The following is a 25569-nucleotide window of genomic DNA, read 5'->3' on the forward strand; positions in this document are numbered from 1 at the left end:
TATCCAAATTAGTTAATGTCCAAAATATTTACTTCCCATTTAAATTTACTTTATTCACCTTTTGAATGAATTTGAATATGCTGATTTTCATGTGCACTGTTATAAAATTATGCTCTTTTATTTAAAGTTTTTTAATATAAATTTTATAATTGTTATCAAATGTCACTATTTTTTCAGATATCCCGGCACAGAAGAAATCATTCACAGCATGTCTTGAAAGATGTCATTCCTCCATTGGAACAATTGGTAAGTATTTCACTTCAGTACTGTATTATTTTTCTACTGTCAACAAAATAAATTACCTCAGAACTCAGCAACTTAGGACAGCATATACCTCACGTTCCTTTCGGTCTGAAATTTGGGCATAAGCTAGCAGGGTCCTGTGGCTCAGAGTCTTTCAAAAGTTTTCCCTCAAAGTTTAAGCTAAAATTGTGGTAGCATCTGAAGGCTTGAATGGGGAAGAATCTGTTTTGAAGCTCGAGCACACGGCTGTTGGCACGATTCATTCCTTTGAGGCCTTTGGCCAGAGGCTTCTCTTCCTTCCTTGCCACTTGCGTGTTTGCTTTCTTCTTAAAAGCACGCCAGCTTAGAAGGCAAGAGAATCTGTTGCGTGCACTCAGTCACTTCAGTCACGTCTGACTCTTTGTGACCCCCACAGGCGACAGCCCACCAGGCTCTTCTGTCCAGGAGAGTTTCCCAGCAAGAATATTAGAGTGCGTCGCCATGCTGTCCTCCAGGAGATCTTTCTGATGCAGAGATTGAACCCAAGTCTCCTGCATTGCAGGCAGATTCTTTACCACTTGAGCCTCAGGGAAGCACCATACAGTCTGTTAGTAAGGTGAAAAATAGAATCTTTTGCAACCTAATCATAGAAGTGATATCCCATCAGTTTTGCTACATTCTCTTGGTCACTAAATTCAGTCTATACTTAAGGAGGAGGGATTACAGAGGAGTGTGAGTAACAGGTGGTAGTGGTGATTTAGTTACTAGGTTGTGTCCCACTCTTTGTGACCCTATGGACCATAGACTTCCAGGCTCCTCTGTCCACAGGATTTCCCAGGCAAGAATACTGGAGTGGATTGCCATTTCCTTCTCCAGTGAAGTAAAGGTTCAATTCAGTTCAGTTCAGTTCAGTCGCTCAGTCGTGTCCGACTCTTTGCGACCCCAAGAATTGCAGCACGCCAGGCCTCCCTGTCTATCACCAACTCCCGGAGTACACTCAGACTCACGTCCATCGAGTTGGTGATGCCATCCAGCCATCTCATCCTCTGTCATCCCCTTCTCCTCCTGCCCCCAATCCCTCCCAGCATCAGAGTCTTTTCCAATGAGTCAACTCTTCGCATGAGGTGGCCAAAGGACTGGAGTTTCAGCTTTAGCATCATTCCTTCCAAAGAAATCCCAGGGCTGATCTCCTTCAGAATGGACTGGTTGGATCTCCTTGCAGTCCAAGGGACTCTCAAGAGTCTTCTCCAACACCACAGTTCAAAAGCATCAATTCTTCAGTGATCAGCCTTCTTCACAGTCCAACTCTCACATCCATACATGACTACTGGAAAAACCATAGCCTTGACTAGATGGACTTTAGTCGACAAAGTAATGTCTCTGCTTTTGAATATGCTATCTAGGTTGGTCATAACTTTTCTTCCAAGGAGTAAGCGTCTTTTAATTTCATGGCGGCAGTCACCATCTGCAGTGATTTTGAAGGCCAAAAAGTAAAGTCTGACACTGTTTCCACTGTTTCTCCATCTATTTCCCATGAAGTGATGGGACCAGATGCCATGATCTTCATTTTCTGAATGTTGAGCTTTAAGTCAACTTTTTCACTCTCCTCTTTCACTTTCATCAAGAGGCTTTTTAGCTCCTCTTCACTTTCTGCCATAAGGGTGGTGTCATCTGCATATCTGAGGTTATTGATATTTCTCCTGGCAATCTTGATTCCAGCCTGTGTTTCTTCCATTCCAGTGTTTCTCATGATGTACTCTGCATAGAAGTTAAATAAGCAGGGTGACAATATACAGCCTTGATGTACTCCTTTTCCTATTTGGAACCAGTCTGTTGTTCCATGTCCAGTTCTAACTGTTGCTTCCTGACCTGCATACAGATTTCGCAAGAGGCAGGTCAGGTGGTCTGGTATTCCCATCACTTTCAGAATTTTCCACAGTTTATTGTGATCCACACAGTCAAAGGCTTTGGCATAGTCAAGAAAGCAGAAATAGATGTTTTTCTGGAACTCTCTTGCTTTTTCGTTGATCCAGCGGATGTTGGCAATTTGATCTCTGGTTCCTCTGCCTTTTCTAAAAGCAGCTTGAACATCAGGAAGTTCACAGTTCACGTATTGCTGAAGCCTGGCTTGGAGAATTTTGAGCATTACTTTACTAACGTGTGAGATGAGTGCAATTGTGTGGTAGTTTGAGCATTCTTTGGCATTGCCTTTCTTTGGGATTGGAATGAAAACTGACCTTTTCCAGTCCTGTGGCCACTACTGAGTTTTCCAAATTTGCTGGCATATTGAGTGCAGCACTTTCACAGCATCATCTTTCAATATTTAAAATAGCTCAACTGGAATTCCATCACCTCCACTAGCTTTGTTCGTAGTGATGCTTTCTAAGGCCCACTTGACTTCACATGCCAGGATGTCTGGAGCTAGATGAGTGATCACACCATCGTGATTATCCGGGTCATGAAGACTTTTTTGTACAATTCTTCTGTGTATTCTTGCCACCTCTTCTTAATATCTTCTGCTTCTGTTAGGTCCAGACCATTTCTGTCCTTTATTGAGCCCATCTTTGCATGAAATGTTCCCTTGGTATCTCTAATTTTCTTGAAGAGATCTCTAGTCTTTCCCATTCTGTTCTTTTCCTCTATTTCTTTGCATTGATTGCTGAAGAAGACTTTCTTATCTCTTCTTGCTATTCTTTGGAACTCTGCATTCAGATGCTTATATCTTTCCTTTCCTCCTTCGCTTTTCGCTTCTCTTCTCTTCAGAGCTATTTGTAAGGCTTCCCCAGACAGCCAGTTTGCTTTTTTGCATTTCTTTTCCATGGGGATGGTCTTGATCCCTGTCTCCTGTACAATGTCATGAACCTCATTCCATAGTTCATTCATCAGGCACTCTATCTATCAGATCTAGTCCCTTAAATCTATTGCTCACTTCCACTGTATAATCCTAAAGGATTTGATTTAGGTCATACCTGAATGGTCTAGTGGTTTTCCCTGCTTTCTTCAATTTCAGTCTGAATTTGGTAACAAGGAGTTCATGATCTCAGCCACAGTCAGCTCCCGGTCTTTTTTTTTGTTGACTGTATAGAGCTTCTCCATCTTTGGCTGCAGAGAATATAATCATCTGATTTCGGTGTTGACCATCTGGTGATGGCCATGTGTAGAGTCTTCTCTTATGTTGTTGGAAGAGAGTGTTTGCTATGAGCAGTGCATTTTCTTGGCAAAACTCTATTAGTCTTTGCCCTGCTTCATTTCGCATTCCAAGGCCAAATTTGCCTGCTACTCCAGGTGTTTCTTGACTTCCTACTTTTGCATTCCAGTCCCCTGTAATGAAAATGACATCTTTTTGGGGGTGTTAGTTCTAAAAGGTCTTGTAGGTTTTCAAAGAACCATTCAACTTCAGCTTCTTCAGCATTATTGGTTGGGGCATAGACTTGCATTACTGTGATATTGAATGGTTTGCCTTGGAAACGAACAGAGATCACTCTGTCACTTTTGAGATTGCATCCAAGTACTGCATTTCAGACTCTTTTGTTGACCATGATGGCTACTCCATTTTTTCTGAGGAATTCCTGCCTGCAGTAGTAGATAATGGTCATCTGAGTTAAATTCACCCATTCCAGTCCATTTTAGTTCACTGATTCCTAGAATGTCGCTGTTCACTCTTGCCATCTCTTGTTTGACCACTTCCCATTTGCCTTGATTCATGGATCTGACATTGGCTTATCAGGCACTTACTGTGAATTTTGACATTTTTAAGGAAAAATTAATCCCTTATCTGTAGATTCTAAGAGTGAGAGCAAGTTTTTTTTTAATCTTCTTGTTGTTTATCATTGTATCCTAATGACAATTAAGAGTGTCTCAAACATCCTACAAAACATAAAAAAATGATGTAGATATAAATAACTTATAGATGTCTTAGAGATATCTTCAATTCAGTTCAGTTCAGTTGCTCAGTCATGTCTGACTCTTTGTGACGCCTTAAACCACAGCACGCCAGGCCTCCCTGTCCATCACCAACTTCCAGAGTCCACTCAGACCTATGTCCATTGAGTCGGTGATGCCATCCAGCCATCTTATCCTCTGTAGTCCTCTTCTTCTCCTGCCCTCAATCTTTCTTCGCATCAGGTGGCCAAAGTATTGGAGTTTCAGCTTCAAAATCAGTCCTTCCAATGAACACCCAGGACTGATCTCCTTCAGAGTGGACTGGGTGGATCTCCTTGCAGTCCAAGGGACTCTCAAGAGTCTTCTCCAACACCACAGTTCAAAAGCATCAATTCTTAGTGCTCAGCTTTCTTTATAGTCCAACCCTCCATCTATACATGACCACAGGAAAAACCACAGCTTTGACTAGATGGACCTTTGTTGACAAGTAATGTCTCTGCTTTTTAATATGCTAAGTTGGTCATAACTTTTCTTCCAAGGAGCAAGCGTCTTTTAATTTCATGGCTGTAGTCACCATCTGCAGTGATTTTGGAGCCCAGAAAAATAAAGTCAGCCACTGTTTTCACTGTTACCCCATCATGGGGTCACATTACTTCATTTGCCATGAAGTAATGGGACCGGATTCCATGATCTTAGTTTTCTGAATGTTGAGCTTTTTTTTTTCAATATGAATTTATTTATTCTAATTGGAGGTTAATTACTTTACAATATTGTATTGGTTTTGCCATACATCAACATGAATCCGCCACAGGTATACACGTGTTCCCCATCCTGAACACCCCTCTCTCCTTCCTCCATATACCATCCCCCTGGGTCGTCCCAGTGCACCAGCCCCAAGCATCCAAGTATCATTCATCGAACCTGTACTGGCGATTTGTTTCATATATGATATTATACATGTTTCAATGTCATTCTCCCAAATCATCCTACCCTCTCCCTCTCCCACAGAGTCCAAAAGACTGTTCTATACGTCTGTGTCTCTTTTGCTGTCTCACATACAGGGTTATCATTACCATCTTTCTAAATTCCAAAAATATATGCATTAGTATACTGTATTGGTTTTTTCTTTCTGGCTTACTTGAATGTTAAGCTTTAAGTCAACTTTTTTACTCTCCTCTTTCACTTTCATCAAGATGCTCTTTAGTTCTTCTTCACTTTCTGCCATAAGGGTGGTGTCATCTGCATATCTGAGGTTATTGATATTTCTCCCAGCAATCTTGATTCCCGCTTGTGCTTCTCCAGCCCAGCATTTCTAATGAGGTACTCTACATATAAGTTAAGTAAGCAGGGTGACAATATACAGCCTTGATGTAATCCTTAAAAACACATAAACACAAACTTTTTGATATGTAACTCTCTTTTTATTAATGATCTCCTTTTTGATAAATACAATGCCCCCTTTCTCCTTGCTTATTCTTCTTGTACTTCGTATTAGTCAACATGCTTCCAGTTTAAAATGATTTTTTTTCTTGGCTCAGTTCTATGATTCCTTCACTTGGCATGTTTTAGGTCACTTATGTCCACTCTAGTAATTGCTTCGTTATTCTGTTTTACTTAAGAATAAAAAATTCTTTAAATTATTTTCTACCTTAATGTCCCTAATTTCTCCCCTCCTTTTACTTGTTGCAGCAACTCCATTTAGGCGTTTATCCCAACCACTCACCTCTTAACAAGGTCGTCTGTTACTTTCATGTTACTAAAGTTCGTACCAACATGGGCACATGTTGGTAAAGTTTTGGTTTTCTCCTTAGAACATCTATCTCAGAATTTAATCCAATTAATAACTTTTTGGAAACATTTTCCTCACATGACTACCAGGAAATTGCTGTCTTTTGGATATCCAAATAATTAAGTGGCCACTGACTTTCCATCTCCTTTTCTGGTTCTCATTCATCTTGGAGATCAACTCTAACCTTTTCTTCTTTCTGTCTACATTTATTCACTAAGAAATCTCATTTCAATGTTGTTGTTTCATATACTATGTTATACTAACCACTTCTAATATTCAGTCTTCAGGATTTCCCTTGTCGTTGCCCTAAACTACAATACTGTACATTGTGGCATTTTCATTTATATATCTATATCTCAAATTTAACCTCCAAAAGTAATTCTGATTTCCCTCCAGACCTGCTTCTCACAGTCTTTTCCATTTCACAGGTTGTAACTCCATTCTTCTAGGTCCTACAGTCAAAACTGTTAGTCATCGTTGACTTTTGTTTATTTCATTACATAAACTAAAACACCAAAGAACCCCATTTACTCTGTCTTTAAAATCCACCTAGAATCATTTCACTTTCTCCCACCTTTATGCTATGTCATTCATCTCCTAGTTTATTAAGTGTGTATGCTTTAGTTGCTCGGTTATGTCCGACTCTTTGAGACCCCATGAACCGTAGCCCACCAAGCTTCTCTATCCATGGAATTTTCCAGGCAAGAATACTGGAGTGGGTTGCATTTCCTTCTCCAAGGGGATTTTCCCAACCCATGGATCGAACCTCAGCCTCCTGCATTGCTGGCAGATTCTTTACTGCCTGAGCTACCAGAGAAGACTTTGGGCTTCCCTGGTGGCTCATATGGTAACGTTTATTATAACGCCTTCCTAATAGCTTTCACTCTTGCTTTCTATTTTTTTTAATTTTTGATACAACAGCTAGCGTGAGATTGTTAAAATGTAAGTTAGTTGATGTCACGCTTTGGCTCAAATACCTCTCTGATTTCGGTGTCTCCAGGGTAAAACCTGAAAGAGATGAAGTTACTTTCCAGCTTCTACAGGACCCAGCCATCTCTGTGCTTCACCTTTTCCTCTCTTCTCCCGACACTCTGCTCCAGCCAAGATGACCTCTTTCCTTTTTCCTTAGGGCCATTTCACCTGCTCTTTGTTCTGTCTGGTACAGAATAGTTCATTTGGCACCCAGAAATTTGTAAGCCTTTTTCCTTCCTTTTCATTGCATCTCTATTCAAATATCACCTTTTAAAATAGCTCTTCTCTAGTCTCCCCTGAATACAAATGAACGAATTAAGACAACCACCATTTCTGTCCACACTCCTTTTCTCTTACCCTAATTTAATTTTCTCCATACAACTTATCACCATGTGGCATACTCTGCATTTTCTTTTTGTTTGTCGTCTCCTTAGAGTGTTCTGTGGGAGCAGGCCTGTTGTCGCCTATGTTTAGATCTTGATTCCCATGATTATAATAACTGTAAGAACGTAATAAAATTTCAGTAAATGTGTGTTAACTGAATGCACAAATGAGATAGTTATGAGATAAATGAGATAGTTAATGACGTTTTTTTTTTTTTTTACTTCCAGGCTTATAATACACCAATGCATACTTGTGTATTTTCTCTTCATTATCTCATCATATATCTTGAAATGTTACTTAGTCATTTGTTCTAGTATATCTTAGGTCACTCTAGATGTGAAATATTTCAAGTTGAACCCATCATCACCTTCTTCTCAAATTCAGTTCTATTTCCATTGACCCTACCATTATTTTTATGCTTACTTAAAAGAACAAGTTACCTCTTTTTAATAGAGAAGACACTTTTAAAATTTTTGTTCACATTTAATTTTAATTTTTTTTTAGTTTATATTGGAGTGTAGTTGATTAACAATGTTGTATTAGCTTCAAGTGTATAGCAAAATGATTCAGGTATATCTATATATTCTTTTTCAAATTATTTTTCCATTTAGGTTACTGCAGAACATTAATCAGCATTCCCTGTACTATATATATATAGAAGGTCCTTGTTAATTATCTAGTTTATATATAGTAGTGTGTACATGGGGCTTCCCAGGTCGTGCTAGTGGTAAAGAACCCTTCTGGCAATGCAGGAGACGTAAGAGACTGGGTTCCATCCCTGGGTCAGGAAGATCCCCTGGAGAAGTGCACGGCAACCTATTCCAGTATTCTAGCCTAGATAATCCTATGGACAGAGGCTATACAGTCCCTAGGGTTGTAAAGAGTCGAACACAGCTGAGGCGATTTAGCACACACACAGTGTGTACATGTTAATCCCAAATTCCTAATCTACCATATCCCTGTTAGTAGTGAACATTTATCTAGGCTGAGAACACGTTTTCTCTGGATCCTTTATTTACTCTACGACCCTTCATGTAAGTCAACATTTTCTGAAGTGTTTTCTCCAGAGTGGGTATGATGTTCTCACCTTTTTTCCATATGTGCAGGCACGTGTTCCCCAGGCCTTTCAGTGCTCTGGCCTCACCCCACTGTATTCCACCACACCTCTCCCACTGATTCTGCAGTAATTCCACACCAGCCTTCTTTAAATAGAAGCTTCATTATTTCATTCTCCTAGTCACAACTTGCAGCAGCTTCTTATTTTCTATAGCATCAAGTCTATAGACTTTCTCACAGCCCTGATTTACCTTATTTATTATCTACTGCCAAATACATACCCTCAAGCCAGCAATAGTAACATGATTAAGACATGACTCTTACCCTGAAAGAGCTCGGATTTTCTGTAACAATTATAGTTCCTTCATCTCAACACTCTTTTGTGTTGTCCACTCTTATTTCATGGGTAATAGACTTGTTCCATGGCTAGACTATAAATGCTTTTTAGTTAGGGGTCATGACTTGTATTTTCTTTATTATATCATACTTCCCCTTACATTGTTTCTGGCACTAGTGTTTGTTTGTAAAAGACACACATGTCCATTGGTTTAATAAGATATTAAAGATTTATTAAAATAATATCATTGATTTCAGAGATTAATACATATATGACTGCTAATCATAGTGAAAGAGATTTTTTAAATTTAATTAGATATAACAATATCTTGTTTTCAAAATTGACCACTTAGGTTTCAACTTAGAGAACATTTTCCCTGGAAAGTATTTCTTTGATTCCTCAACTTTGAATCAGGTAGCCCTTCTTGATTCTGCCTTTCTGAGGCAGCTTTCCCTGCCTCTGTCTCTAAATTGACTCTATCTCTGATCACATTGAAATTGCCTGTTTCCTTTTATATCTCTCTTACTGCGCTGTAAGGTATTTGAGGGGAGAGCTATGCTTCACTCACTGTTTTATTATTAAAACTTCATGGAACGCCTGGCACAGTATAGCTGTACAGTGAATAGAAAAGTAATGGTGTTTCTTTTGTATACATTTGCCTTACAGAACAAATAAAGTGCATATAAATAAAATGCTTTATTTTAAGTATAGCACATGCAAATGTCTCTCTGAAGTGTTTGATGAAACATGGCAAAAGTTAAACTGAAAATGAAGCTATATGAGTGTGTGTATGTAATATAAATATGTATGAAATTATATGTAATTTTATATGTGCGAATATATATGAGATTATATTTGAAAAATGCCATAAACTTTCAAATTTTTATATATGTGTATTAATTATGAATTAAAAATTAAAATTATGATTATTACTTAAATTTAACCAATAACTAATGGTACACTTTTGGTATGCCTATATATAAAGCATGGGCTAATGTTGAAAGAATTAAAATACTCCAGAAAGTTTTCTTAATGTACCTTCCTAACTTCAAGGTTATTTGTTGGTTTGTTGGCTGGTAGTTATATGCCTTGACTCTGCAGCCTCGATTCTCAATAAATTAAACTTAGTTTTAAAAGATCTCAAATTATGGATAATGTAACTAAGAAAAAATATATCTATATGCTTAATACACTATTCTAGATCAGATAAACTTGGAAAAGTGGCATTGGGAACTACTGCTAGATAAAAGGAAAAAAAACAGTAGTTTGTTGATCTCTTTAGCTTTCAGTGTCTGTAAATCTCTTTCCCTGCATTTCTATTCAATCTCTCTGTTTACACACACACACACACACACACACACACACACACACACACACACACACACACACACAAGCTCTAAAAACTCTATTGGAACTACCGACTAATCTACTTTCTATGCCTGCATTGGGGTTCCCTGGATCCTTTCTATGAGTACTTATTAAGCTCTCATTCTCCCTTGTGAACAGAGGTTAGATTCAATTTTTATTCATCAGTCTCTACTTGAATTAAATTGCTTATTTAATGTTATTTTAAAGATAGAAATGTTTACCTTTTCCCTACAAGTCTTGACTTATGAACTACTCCATTATGATAGACAATGAGAAAATAATCACCAATTCCTTCTAACAAGTTTGTATTGATTTTTAATTATCCATTACTGTTTACATCAGAACTTGAATTATTTTTCCAGAACCTATAAAGCTGCTTTTATATTTGCCTAATAAAACTGTATACTTATTTTTAACCTAGATTCAAATATTTTTTCCACAGTCTGACACGTCCCTTCCTTCCGTCTCTACATTTCTCTTTCTTTCCCCCAACCCTGCCTCAGGGTTGCTTCTGTAGTCATCCGTAAGTTCTTGCAGTGGCTTTCCTCGCCAATACCTACCAGGATGAGCTACCATATATAAAACGACATGTACCAAAACACTTTAGAAAACAGTAAACTCCTTTAAGTAGATGTTATTACTCATTATTTTTACCATCTGGGTCTTTGAGCTTATTTATATCCCACATTTTGTGCTAAAAATCTCATTTCCTTTATCTCTCATATTTAGAAATTCTTTGAACATTATCCAGCAATCATGAGAGCCTTTGGCTTTAAGCCTAACTGACCAAAAGTATCCCATTCCACCCACTCCTTTTGGAGGAAAATAATTCACTTTCTGAGAGTGGAGTCTGCTATGGTGGATGATCCCCTAGATGCTGTCACCCTTCAGTAACCATAATTTACCACTTAACTTCCCCTTTAAAAAAGAAGTTGCAATCAACATGTTTAAACAGCAACATGATGCATTTCTTTTGAATACTGGAAAAAATATATTCCTAGTTGGAGCCTAAAATCTCAGGGTACAAACTACCCAGTTCACTGACAGCTGACGTCACTTATGCCACTTGGTATGCAAATCCATATGCTATCAATGCAAGAGACTAAATTATTTTCTGAGAAGCTGTGTTGTTTCTTAACCAGCTCTGTAAAACAGTCAAGATTTTAAACATGAAACGTCAAATGTACTAATATGTGTTTGTTTCCTGATCTTGTATATTTCTCATTATAACTCTTTGTGAGACCTAATTATTTTCAGGGCATTTCCCCTTTTTCCTTTAATGAAATAGTCAAGAAAAATAACCCTGTTTATAGCATGTTAAATCTTTATCATCTTTATGTTTATCAAAAGTGTATAAGGCATGTCTGGGGATAACCCTGCAGGAGTCAAAAGCCTGTGGCAGGTTTTAGAGAATCATCTGCTGCCTCCTGAGCTGGAAGGATTTGCAGGCCAGAGCTCAGGAAGTTGCCATGGCTTGAGGGCAAAGCAGGCTTTTGCAGATAAACCTTAAGTCACAGATTCTACCTTTTGGAGCCAGATATCATTTTGTGGATTAATTAATACTTGTGAGGGCTTTAAGGATGAAAGACATTGTGAGCATACAACATTTCTTATGTTAAAACAAAGGACAGCCTCTTTGGGGGGAATCATTCTATTGATTAGGCTGTGCTTTCCTTAAATTGCAAAAAAAAAAAAAAAAAAAACTACCAAAAGCTCTTTAATCTTTCAAAATTCTACTCTGTTAAGATAAAAATTAAGTTTTTGGAAAAAGCACTCTCCCAAATCTTCAAGATGGTAGTATATTAATAATGCTATATAATTTAAGAACCCTTATACAAACCATCTCCAAGTTTTCATTGCTTTATGTGCCCTTCCTTTACTCAAACAAGAGTGTTTTTTATTTTTTTATTTATTTCCATTTACAAAATGTTATCAGCATATAGATTTTACAGTGTTGCGTAGGAGTGTGTTAACTCCAGTATTGGTTGAGGCCATCCCTGTGCTAGGTTTGGGTGTGATATGATACGCTAAATAGTCATGTCCTTTTCTGGAGGGCCTGTCAGTCCAGGGGTGAAGAGAAATATTAAACAAATAAAGAAAATCATAATTCTATACATGTAAATTACACAACATACTATGACAGCAGACAAACAAGTTTCTATGAGAGAGGGAGAGCCTACTTTGGATTAAGTATTTATAAAAGCATGATTTGAAAGAGCAATTTAAATTGAGATTTACAGGGTGAATAAAGTTTGTTAAGCAAATAACTGGAAGGATGCTGCAAACAGAAGGGCTAGCAAGTACAGAGGTCTGGAAGTCAGAACAAAGTTGTTATCTTGGAAAAACTGCATGAATGCTGCACTGACTAGAAAAGAAAGAAAGAAAAGTGAAGTCGCTCAGTTATGTCTGACTCTTTGCGACCCTATGGACTGTAGGCTACCAGGCTCCTCCGTCCATGGGATTCTCCAGGCAAGAATACTGGAGTGGGTTGCCATTTCCTTCTCCAGGAGATCTTCCTGACCCAGCTGTTGAACCCGGGTCTCCCGCATTGTAGGCAGATGCTTTACCGTTTGAGCCACCAGGGAAGTGGTAGGCTGACTAGGAATATAAATCTGGAAATGTGGGTAGAGGGAGACAGTTCTCAGATAATGGTAAGGAGTTCAGAATCCATTAAAATACAAAAACAGATTACAGTAACTTTTCCCATCAAGGCCTACATTTGAAATTCACTTAACTCTACAATACAGAAGAACATTCACACAACAACAATGAAAAGGGTTATTAACATTGAGCAATCTTGTCTTCCCTATTGCCTTGACCAAAACTAGTTATAACAAAACAATTGAATTATGCTAATAAATTTCCCAGACAGTAACCAAGAAGGCCATTCTCACTGAATCCCAAAAAGAGTTAAAGAAAGAACACCGTATTTGCATCAATGGCACGAAGAAATAGAATTCAGGGAAGAGAGAAAAAAGGAAGGGAAAGGAGATGCATTTGTACAGGAAAAGCTCCAAAAGACTGAATTTCTTGAGACAGAAAGAAGTGCCTTCATCAGCCTGTTTCCCAAATAGAACCTGGATTTTTTTGATGGTGACCAAATGAAACACACTGGTCACAAGATGAAAGGCTAAGGGGGTTCTTAAACATCAAATGCTAGCTTATTCAAGATGATATTTTGATGAGTTAAGGGTAAATAAATCAGAGACATGTGGGTAAAATTTCCCTTGAAATACACAGGGGTTTAAAATGATGGGGAAATGCATTTGGCAAAACATAATATGTACTTTGCCAAACCCAGCATTTGAAAACCAGTTCAAGACATTCAGCAGAACCCCAGAGCACAACATATTCTCTTATCCTGAGAGTAAATGAAGGAGAAAACCCATGAAAGCAATGTACAACATACACTACAGGGTATAAATAATTTGCATTCAGCAAACCATGCCTAACTTTAAGACCTGAAGTCAAGACCAGCTTTTCCTGATCTTTAAGAATGCTTAATTACTCCTTTATAGGCACCTCTCATGTATGATGCAGCATCGTTTTTCTTTTATTCTCCTTTTCATGTAATTATTGTTTTCAACTTGAAAATTTTGGTTTACCACTTTCTAAAAGTATGCACACACTTAACTATGTATCTTTGTTACACACAGATTTTATATTTCATGTCTCCAAGAGCATCATAGTTCATTTTCCAGCTATATGTAAGATGGCCCTAAAATTGAAGTGAAATGAAGTGAAGTAGCTCAGTCGTGTCCGACTCTTTGCAACCCCATGGACTGTAGTCTACCAGGCTCCTCCCTCCAAGGGATTCTCCAGACAAGAATACGGGAGTGGGTTGCCATTTGAAATTAAGCATTTATATTTTAAATTAGTACTGTATATGATATTTAGAAAAGCTAAATTTTGAAGGTGATTTTTTTCCCTTTGTTTTTGTTTCTCTTCCACTACAAGACCACACACATGGTCAGCAGATCTGATGTAGCAAAAAAGCTAGAGTCGATACAGAAATAACTGGAAACTGAGAAGAAAAAAATGTAAGCAGTGAGTCCCAAAGAGGAAAGCAGAGCAAGAGAGGGAAAGCCAGTGGAGTTCTGTAGATGACTAAGTTCTAGAGATTGACTGTACAGTAGGGTGATTATATCGGTTAATAAGGCTGTGTTGTACACTGAAAATTTGCTATGAGAGTTGAGCTCACATGCTTTCACCAGAGAAACATTTTAAAAAGGTAACTATGTGAGGAAATGACTATGTTAAGTAGTTTGACTATAGTAATGGTTTCACTGCTGTTGTTTTTTTTAGTCACTAAGTCATGTCCAACTCTTTACAATGCCCTGGACTGTAACCCTCCAGGCTCCTCTATCCATGGAATTTCCCAGGCAAGAATTTTGGAGTGGGTTGCTGTTTCCTTCTCCAGGGGATCTTCCTGACTCAGGAATCGAACACACCTTTTGCACTGGAGGGAGATTCTTTACCACTGAGCCACCAGGGAAGCCCAAACATTTCATTATGTATATGTAAATCAAAATATCAGGTTGTACACATTAAATATATACATTTTTTATTTTAAAGATAGAAACATAAAAATAATTTTAAAAAGAAAATGGAAAAAATACACAAAATTTCTATTTCTGTGAATAGTGGAAATGTTAAGAGATTTAAAAAGGAAGAGAAACATCATTAGGGGGTAATATGATGTAACCAGATATCCTCCTTCTGTGCTTTATAATAGAAATTATCAAAAACAAGATTATCAACAAAGTACTGTGATCAATCAAAAGTTCAAAAAAATATAATGTGTCTAATTACTAAATTGGAAAAGCGTTAATGCAAAATCTATTTGAAATTATAGTAGCTCATGTGTGTAGTTACAGAGATTCAATACAAAGTTCTCCCAGGAAGTAGGTTAGTCATAACAGAAATTTTCACAGGTTCCACTGCTCTGGTGGGTTCTCTCCAGTTCAGGCCTGAGGCCTGTCTCAGTTTGGTGGATATTAATAGATTATATGTATCAAAATTATCAGTGTTTACAGAGATGATGATCCCTAGGGTTTCCTTGGTAGCTCAGTGGTCAAGAATCCTCCGCTAACACAGGAGATGTGGGTTCCATCCATGGGTCCAGAAGTTCCCCTGAAGAAGGAAATGGCAGCCGCTCCGGTGTACCTGCCTGGGAAATCCCGTAGACTGAGGAGCCTACCCTCTGTGGGCTGTAGTCCATAGGGTCACAAAAGAGTCAGACACAACTTGGCAACTGAACAACGGCGGGATTACCTCACATCATGAAACTTCTAAGAGTCTGCTGTATGAACTTTAAATCTGATTTATTAATTTGTAACGGTGCATATCCTGATGTTGACTATGGTGCATCACATTCTATGTGAGAGGACTGAGGAAGCTGAATTAGGAGTCAGAAGATTGTCAGTGAACACGGAAATCAGAACAAAGGAGAAAAGAGCAATCATTCACATGTATCAGCAGAACGAAGGCTCTGTGTTTCTGGTACTAAACATCAGTCTTTTCTCATGAAAATGCGCTGAAAGTTTTAGATTTATTTCATTTATAAACATGTATTTCAACAAATTCTTATAATGTACTGATGTAGATGAACCTCTATTGTTTTCAATTCTACTTATTTTATCTGAGAACTACGTGAGGACTTCACATAAAAAAAAAAAAAAATTGCAGTGTCTGTAGTTACGGTTACAGTCTGGTCTTTCTGCCTGATTGTTAGCATTAATCACAGGCTATCTTCTGCTCTCTTGCCTTGTGTCTGGCTTGCAACTTGGGCTGATAAACAGGTGCTATCTGGATATCCCGCCACCATTCATTCTTTTCATATGTATCTCAGCGCAGTTGTGTCTGCTGAGTACTCCCTCACTGCTAGCAGACTGGCTGGCATCCAATCTGGACAAATTGCTGATCTTTCCTGCCACTTAACATTAAATAGGGCTTCTGAGGAACATTGAACAAATAGCACAAGAAGCCAGATTCAGCATCTAAAGACTGGTTGATGTTTTTAAGTATACGGTTTAGGAAGTGCTACAACTTTAAAGAACTTCAAGCTGGCCTGGAACTTGGCATGTGGTATCCCAAAGTGAAAGAAAATGCACGTTTCAGTTGATCAGTCGTGTCTGACTATTTGTGACCCCATGGACTGTACCTCACCAGTCCCCTCTGTCCGTAGAATTCTCAGGCAAGATTATTAGAATGTGTAGCCATTCTTTTCTCCAGGATATCTTCCCAACCCAGGGCTGAACCCAGGTCTCCCGCATTACAGGCAGATTCTTTACCATCTGACCCACCAGGGAAACACATGCCTAAACCTAGACATAATTTTGTAAATTACCAGAGGCAAGACTATCTGGGTCCTAGATGACCAACGTAGTCTACTGTAATTTATAGATTACTGTCCATTCAAACCATGGGATTAACATTAAAGAGGAATAAGTAATTAAAATAATTAATATGGTACCATATATAAACCCACATGCAAAATACAGAGCAATCTTCTGCTTGCCCTAATAGTTCTTTTGGCTCCTATGAACCTCCTGGAATAAGTGATTTCTAGTGCCTGGAACATGAAAAAGTATTTCAAAATATGATGACAAGGAATAATAAAGTAATTAAGTGTACATCATGGAAACTTTGCTTTTCAGCATGGGACTTGAATAATGCAGTGCTTTCAGTATAGGAAACCTGATTGGAGTTTTCTATTCCAGGACAAAAGCTCTTCTCATCTCTGAGGTAACTGGAGGCAAGTATGGTTATCCAGTCCCTCCAAAAGAGGAATAGGAGTATCTTGAAATGTGATCTCACAATGATATAAACCTCAACAAGATTAAGGTTGTCCTATTAGTCTTTGCAGGGCTTCCCCAGTGGCTTGGCAGTAAGAATCCACTTGCAATGCAGGAGACAAGGGTCAGATAGATCCCCTGGAGGAGGGCATGGCAACCCTCTCTAGTACTCTTGCCTAGAGAATCCCATGGACAGAGGAACCTGAGGCTGCAGCCCATAAGGTCACACAGAGTCAGACATGACTGATGTGACTATGCAGCAGAAACATTAGCCTTTGCAGTCTCCTTGTGAGAAGAGCAACTGATATTTAGGGGAAGGGGATGTTATTTAAAAATGTACTGAAAACAGGTTGTATATCAAGTATGAAAGAAACAATGGAGAGAAATGAACAGACATGGGAATAGTTCATGATGGTTGCACATGTATATAATTACATGTAAAATGTATATGCAGATACACAGATATGTAAAAATATGCAGTGTAGAAATAAATATAATAGGTAAAGTACACACTAGAAGGATTACTAGTGTCTCCCAATGACCAGGAAGGCAACTTGAACGTTAGAAGATAATATAAAAGAAGATTCCTTACCTGTTTTCTCTGGGACCTCTGTGTGGACATGCCTAGCAATCTTGCATTGATCAAAAGCATGGAAAGCGACTCAGCCTGTTTGATGGCAATGATGCTCATTTATAGAAGCCTAAGGTGAGAAATCCAGCCCCTGGCCTCAATCTTAGTTATCTTGAAAAGGTCCAGTGCATAGAGGAACATTACGTATTCAAGGAGAGAGAATTTTAAGGTATATAACTCAAGCCAGCTTATGTTGATTTCTCCCTGAAAGAGTATTAGGTTTCTACTTTCACATTTTCTTTCTCTTTTTAGACAAGCGGTCATCAATAATACATCTCTGGGAACTAAATATCCACCTAGTAGCCTTTTAGTGATTTTTTTTTTCTGGGGGGAGGCAACATTCTTAGCTAGTAATGTATGCATCAAATTTTATTATGGGTTGAGAGATTTTGTAGGTTTTTGGCAGATAGATTCAGTCTTTTGGTAACTTATTTTCATCAGAAGAAATCTTAAATAAAGTGGTAAATTTTATCTATCATTCGTTCAGTTCACTTCAGTCACTCAGTCATGTCTGACTCTTTGTGATCCCATGGACTACAGCACACCAGGCTTCCCTGTCCATCACCAACTCCCGGAGCTTGCTCAAACTCATGTCCAGTGAGTTAGTGATGCCATCCAGCCATCAACCATCTATTATTTGTTACACAACAAAATTTCTAAATATACATTCATAAAGAAAGAGACATCTTCTGTGATGCTAATTGCTCTTAAAAACATCTCTCTTCCAAATGTTTGTAGAAACTAGTGATGCCCAAAATTAATTACTAAATGTATTATATGGATTTATGGGATAGACAAATAAGATTTTCTGGCCCTAAAAGAAGAGACCATATACATTAGGACAAAAGGTGATTAAAGCAAATGAATAGACATATCTAAGTACAAAAGAGGCACCACTGAACATCATGATTCTAAAAGTTATCTAAGAGAGCTTCCTTAGATTCTTCTAGGCTTGTGAAAAATATGCTGAAATAAAAGAAATTATCTGGAAATGTAGCTATGTGAAAAATAGTGACCCCATGAGCTGCAGCATGCCAGGCCTCCCAGTCCATTACCAACTGCCCGAGTTGACTCAAACTCATGTCCATTGAGTCGGTGATGCCATCCAGCCACCTCATTCTCTGTCGTCCCCTTCTCCTCTCACCTTCAATCTTTCCCAGCATTAGGGTCTTTTCAAATGAGTCAGCTCTTTGCATGAGGTGGCCAAAGTACTGGAGTTTCAGCTTCAACATCAGTCCGTCTAGTGAATATTGGACTGATCTCCTTTAGGATGGACTGGTTGGATCTCCTTGCTGTTCAAGGGACTCTCAAGAGCCTTCTCCAACATGACAGTTTAAAAGCATCAATTCTTCGGTGCTCAGCTTTCTTTATAGTCCAACTCTCACGTTCATATAGGACTACTGGAAAAACCATAGCTTTGAAGAGACGGGCCTTCGTTGGTAAAGTAATGTCTCTGCTTTTGAATATGCTGTCTAGGTTGGTCACAACTTTTCTTCCAAGGAGTAAGCATCTTTTAATTTCATAGCTGCAGTCACCATCTGTGACTGGGATGTCACTGCATCACAACTTACATTCTGTATTTATTTACCCTGCTGCTGCTGCTAAGTTGCTTCAGTCGTGTCTGACTCTGTGCGACCCCATAGACGGCAGCCCACCAGGCTCCCCGGTCCCTGGGATTCTCCAGGCAAGAATACTGGAGTGGGTTGCCATTTCCTTCTCCAGTGCATGAAAGTGAAAAGTGAAAGTGAAGTCACTCAGTCGTGCCCGACTCTTAGCGACCCCACGGACTGCAGCCTACCAGGCTCCTCCATCCATGGGATTTTCCAGGCAAGAGTACTGGAGTGGGTTGCCATTGCCTTCTCTGATATATTCACCCTAGAACTCCACAAGAATCTCTGTGGAATGATAAGGAATATTTGAATCTCTCTTAAGCAATATGCTGTTACATTAACAGTGAAAGCCAATAAATACAAATAGGAAAGGAAGCAAGCCCACCCCATGGAGGAAGATAATGAGATAATGCTGCTACAGTATTTCTTGGTAGCTAGCTGAACAAAATGCATGAAATATCAGGGTTTTAAATGCTCTTCCAGTTTAACCAGCTACCTAGATCTATTGAATTGTTTGCTCTCACTGGCCTCAGCAGATATATGGAAGGGGAAGCAGAAATGAGGGGTGAAAAGGAGGAACTTTTCCAAGGATGATAAATAAAATTAAGGAAGGCATTAAATTTATCTTTGTTTTACCATTTTTAATCAATTTAGTAAGGAAGTGACTTTAATGCCCAGAAGGAAGTGTGAGTAAAGGTGTATCACTATTCAACAAATCATTCACATTACTCTTTGTAATATTTCTTTTGGATGCTTAACATCTTGTAATGACTATGATCTTGCAGGCACTTCCCATAAGCTATATATGCATTATTGATAAAGTTCTATGACTGGAAACTTCCATCACTGCAGTGACTGTTGCAAAGCATAGGTTCATTCAAACTAATAATGTGTATGAGTTTGTCACAGTTTTAATATATGCATTCTTCTTGCAGATGGTTGAAAAAGAAGGTTATCTTCAAAAAGCTAAAATTGCAGATGGAGGAAAGAAACTAAGGTAATAAACTTTTTTTTTAATTCACTTTTATCTAACTATGCTAGTTCTCCATCTCCTCAATTTGTGTTGCTGTTATTGTTTAGAAAGGTAGGCCCTATGGTGCAGGACTAGAATATTCCTCTCTGTTATCACTAAGGTCAACATTATTTTTAATGTAACTATAGGTTTCCAACAAAGCACTACATTTTATTTTATTGCACAGAATATGAATGAAGTGCTTCATGACCCTCTAAAATTTGGAATTAAAAAAATATGCAAAGAAATAAGAAAGTGCGTCTTAATTTCTGTGATCAACAGAATACAGGATGAAGGGACTCATTTTGCAGTGTAAAAAATCTCCTATAATACATTGAGAGCATAATTTTTTGAAGGATGGAGGATTTGAGATACATTTGTTGCTCAGTAAAAATCATTTGAGAAAGAAAAATGAGAGAAAAATATCATCTGTTAGATAAAAAGTTGGAAGTTGCTGCATTTGGAGATGAGAGTGACACAGAGTGGGTAAGAGAAATTAGACAATGCAGGAAGAATTTCCTTAGGCGACAGGAAGAAAAAACTTCAAATGAGGTTGATAGGAGGGTAGTCAAAAATGCTACATATTGTTCTTAATGTATGGGCTATTTAGAAGTAAACATCTCTATTTTAGAATGTACCCTATTTCTCATGTAAGTCTTATTATATACTTAGTTTTGTGATAAGTTAAATGCAAACCGCAAAGGTATGTAGAAAGTACTCACAGTGGGAGACAAAGCATTTATTCATGACTATATAATTAACAATTAAAATCATAAAGGAGAAATGTACTAATTAGCTACACAATGGGACACTTATTAATTGTATAATATAGTTTATTACTGGGATGGAACTCTGGCCAACACTAGAAAATGGAGTATGTTATTGTTTGCCTGCTATAATGGAGTAAGTATATATTTATTTAAAATAAGTAAAATTGGAGAAAACTGTCATCCATAATTCCACTACTTAAAATAACTCTCAGTTTTAAAGAACAAATTCTATTTTCCACCCATATTGTGTTTTATTCTGGGGTAAGATTTTAAAAGCTCTTAAAGAGTTTTTAAAATATTGTGTTTTATTCTGGGGTAAACAGGGCCTTCAACCTTCTCCTAGACTATTTTTCTGCAATATCTCTGCAGCCACCCTCCCTTGAAGGATCAAGGAGGGAGATACACAGGAGATAAGATCAAATGCAATACTGTTTTCAAAGACTCATCTAGTCCAGGCTCCAATGGAGAACCTGACAATGTGTTAAGTTCTGAAAGGGCAGTAGGGATTCTTTGACTAACCCAACCTAGTGCCAACTTTCCCCTGGACTTCACTCCCAGATATATTAGCCTGTGGAAGGAGTGTGGAGGTGCAGCGATAAGCCTTCGGATAAACCAAAGCCCTTTCTTACCTTATCAGCTATGTGGACATCATATCCAAAGAAGAATAGAAAAGGGCTTGTCAAAGTTACCACTTCAGCCTTTCCCTGGGGCTTTGCAGGAAGGAGGTGATAGCTTTGGTAGGTCTTAGACCCCAGCCTCATGCAAGGAAGAGGAGGAGATCCTAAAGGGATTCAAAGCAAATTTTGTACAGTGTCCTTGCCCATGGCCCTCCATAATCCATTCTTGTAAAATGTTTTCCTAGAAGGTGGTGTCAAGAAAAATGAAAGGGGCAGAACCAGGCCTTTACCCTCACCAGCTCGCATGAACAAGACGTTTTTAGGTAGCTTCAATCAGTGTGTATACCATTTTGTATTTGTTTTGTTTCTTTGTTTAACCAGTTTATATACCATTTATGTGTTCTAGCTTAAATTCATACAAACATTAGTTTGTATTATGTTTCATTGTTATTTCAGTCATCTTACACGGAATTATGCATTCTTTCAGCTTTTTTTCATTTAAAATTATATAAATTTTAGTTGTCCTTTCTTTTTGTTTTTAACCTCAGGTTCACAAATTGAGTTGATTATCCTCTTCAGTGTGTGGCCTTGTATTATCATCTTTCTGGGCAAGACTCCTAGCTGGGTTTACTTTATTCTCAGTCTCCATTCCTCCCTTCAGTCCTCTGTAGAATGTGTGTTCCTCAAATCCAGTCTCCATATATTTATTTGGCTATATGTGTGGCATACTAGAAAACAGCATGTAAGTGAATATGCTCTAAATTGCAGAAGTCTTTTGGGTTATAGAGGCTTCCATGATGGCTCAGTAGTAAAGAATCTGCCTGCAATGCAGGAGGTGCAGGAGACACGGGAGACATGAGTTCAATCCCTGGGTCAGGAAGATCCACTGGAGGAGGAAATGACAACCCACTTACTATATTCTTGCCTGAAAACACCCCATGGACAGGGGAGCCAAACATGCTACAGTCCATGAGATCGCAAAGAATCAGACACGACTGAGAGAATGAGCACTTTGGGCTATAAGCCTCATTCTGTTTTGTACTACTTTCATTCAGCATCAGTCAGTATTAGGGTTATCTACCTACAGCTGTATACTTCAGTTCAGTTCAGTTCAGTCGCTCAGTCGTGTCCGACTCTTTGCGACCCCATGAATCGCAGCACGCCAGGCCTCCTTGTCCATCACCAACTCCCGGAGTTCACTCAGACTCGCGTCCATCGAGTCAGTGATGCCATCCAGCCATCTCATCCTCTGTCGTCCCCTTCTTCTCCTGCCCCCAATCCCTACCAGCATCAGAGTCTTTTCCAATGAATCAACTCTTCGCATGAGGTGGCCAAAGTACTGGAGTTTCAGCTTTAGCATCATTCCTTCCAAAGAAATCCCAGGACTGATCTCCTTCAGAATGCACTGGTTGGATCTCCTTGCAGTCCAAGGGACTCTCAAGAGTCTTCTTCAACACCACAGTTCAAAAGCATCAATTCTTCAGGGCTCAGCTTTCTTCACAGTCCAACTCTCACATCCATACATGACCACTGGAAAAACCATAGCCTTGACTAGACGGACCTTAGTTGGCAAAGTAATGTCTCTGCTTTTGAATATACTATCTAGGTTGGTCATAACTTTTCTTCCAAGGAGTAAGCGTCTTTTAATTTCATGGCTGCAATCACCATCTGCAGTGATTTTGGAGCCCCCCAAAATAAAGTCTGACACTGTTTCCACTGTTTCCCCATCTATTTCCCATGAAGTGATGGGACCGGATGCCATGATCTTCGTTTTCTGAATGTTGAGCTTTAAGTCAACATCTTCACTCTCTTCTTTCACTTTCATCAAGAGGCTTTTTAGTTCCTCTTCACTTTCTGCCATAAGGGTGGTGTCATCTGCATATCTGAGGTTATTGATATTTCTCCCAGCAATCTTAATTCCAGCTTGTGTTTCTTCCAGCCCAGCGTTTCTCATGATGTACTCTGCATATAAGTTTAAATAAGCAGGGTGACAATATACAGCCTTGATGTCCTCCTTTTCCTATTTGGAACCAGTCTGTTCTTCCATGTCCAGTTCTAACTGTTGCTTCCTGACCTGCATACAGATTTCTCAAGAGGCAGGTCAGGTTGCTGGTATTCCCATCTCTTTCAGAATTTTCCACAGTTTATTGTGATCCACACAGTCAAAGGCTTTGGCGTAGTCAGTAAAGCAGAAGCAGATGTTTTTCTGGAACTCTCTTGCTTTTTCGATGATCCAGCGGATATTGGCAATTTGATCTCTGGTTCCTCTGCCTTTTCTAAAACCAGCTTGAACATCAGGAAGTTCACGGTTCATGTATTGCTGAAGCCTGGCATGGATAATTTTGAGCATTACTTTACTAGTGTGTGAGATGAGTGCAATTGTGTGGTAGTTTGAGCATTCTTTGGCATTGCCTTTCTTTGGGATTGGAATGAAAACTGACCTTTTCCAGTCCTGTGGCCACTGCTGAGTTTTCCAAATTTGTTGGCATATTGTCACATTAATTTCTTCCAGCTTTCTACCCATTTTGCCATTGTGTGCACACATCAAATTTTACTTACACAGTCTTCCAGGAGTGGATACTTTAATTGTCCCTACTCCTCCCATCCCAAACAACATTGCAATAAAGGACACATGTATGTCTCCTTACAAATATATTAGATATTCTCTCTGGGGCATAAACCCAGGTGGCTCAGTGGTAAAGAATCTGCCTGCCAACACAGCAGACATGGGATCAATCCCTGGGTTGGAAAGAACCCTTGGAGGAGGAAATGGTAACCTACTCCAGTATTATTGCCTGAAAAATCCCACGGACAGAGGAGCCTGGTGGGCTACAGTCCATGGGGTCACAAAAGAGTTAGACATGACTTAGTGACTAAACAACACAAAAGGACTGCTTGATGGTAAAGGCACATACAGTTATAAATCCATTGAGTGCTGCTGCCAGACTTTCTCACAATGAATGCATCAGTTCACATTCTCTTCACAATGCAGAAATCACCCCTCACCACAATCTCATCAGTGTGTAGCTTTACTAAATTTCAGTTTTGTAAGTTGATATCTATAGAGCACAGCATTGCTTTTATTAATAATTTTATTCCTCTGGTTGGTGTTTCTGTTAAGTATCTCACTTTTTTTTTCTTGTGACAATTTCTAATATGCACCAGGTAGTATATACCTTGGTCAACTTTTATATTAAAATTAAAAGACTTTATAGATTGAAAATTGTAGATATAGTCAACATATTTAATAACATATGATATCCTAAAATGTTGATGGAACTATAAGGCACCAAGCCATTTTACATTCCTCTTTTATTACATTTTTAAGTTGATTCAAGTTTATACTAAAATAGTTATAATTGCAGTAAACCTACTATTGCTTGCTTTTATATTTTCTTAACAGAAATTCTAAGCCTAGATGTCTTGAGTAAATCACAAGACCACATTTGTTTTAATGACTGTTATGTATAGCCCTACTGCTTGCCCAAGGAGTCTGTATGTTTTTGTAACTAACAACAGAATGATCAATTTAATCATAACTGAAAAGTTGTGTAATTTTTAACCCATTGATAATTTAGTAACTATTCAATAGTATACCATAGTTGTTATAGTTTGTATTTCTTATGTAAAATTTCTTGCCATGGTCTTGTCCCTATTTATCAAGGAACTTTATATCTTTTTATAAATTTGAATATGTTATAACAATAATAACAGATGCTTATTCTGTGGAGTACTTGGATAATTGCTTTACCAGTAACACTGAAATAATACTCTGAAACAGGCTATGTTACTGCTATCAATTTTACAAATGGAGAAACTTGGTCCCTTCTACCAACCTCTCCTTCTCCCAGTCTTACTGTATGTATAGTTGGTATCAGATTTTAGCTATGTCCTCTGTATGAAGTAGGTTAGATTTTTCCATCTTGGTAGAAGATATTTGAAGCCAGGAAGCAAAAACTGTTCTTTTATTTCATACCATCAGCCGTACCAAGGGTTTCAACTGTCACTTAACAAATACTATTTTATTAATCTCTATAAATTTTCCAGGCTTCCCTGGTGGCTCAGTGGTAAAGAACCCACCTGTCAATGCAGGAGACGTAGGTTCCATCCCTGGGTCAGGAA

At 38.4% G+C, this 25569-nt stretch overlaps 1 protein-coding gene across 1 annotated transcript in view; it reads left to right on the forward strand.

The window, feature by feature from the left end:
* The window catches only part of ARHGAP15 (Rho GTPase activating protein 15), a 711497-nt gene that overhangs the window by 95066 nt on the left and 590862 nt on the right, over positions 1-25569 (forward strand). Inside the window, exons 3-4 of the mRNA XM_005676179.3 lie at positions 178-246; positions 19984-20045. Of these exons, the coding sequence (XP_005676236.2) occupies positions 178-246; positions 19984-20045 (131 nt within the window). The remainder of the gene's footprint in view (positions 1-177; positions 247-19983; positions 20046-25569) is intronic.

This window comes from Capra hircus, chromosome 2 (genome assembly GCF_001704415.2).
Source record: "Capra hircus breed San Clemente chromosome 2, ASM170441v1, whole genome shotgun sequence".
Taxonomy (NCBI): domain Eukaryota; kingdom Metazoa; phylum Chordata; class Mammalia; order Artiodactyla; family Bovidae; genus Capra; species Capra hircus.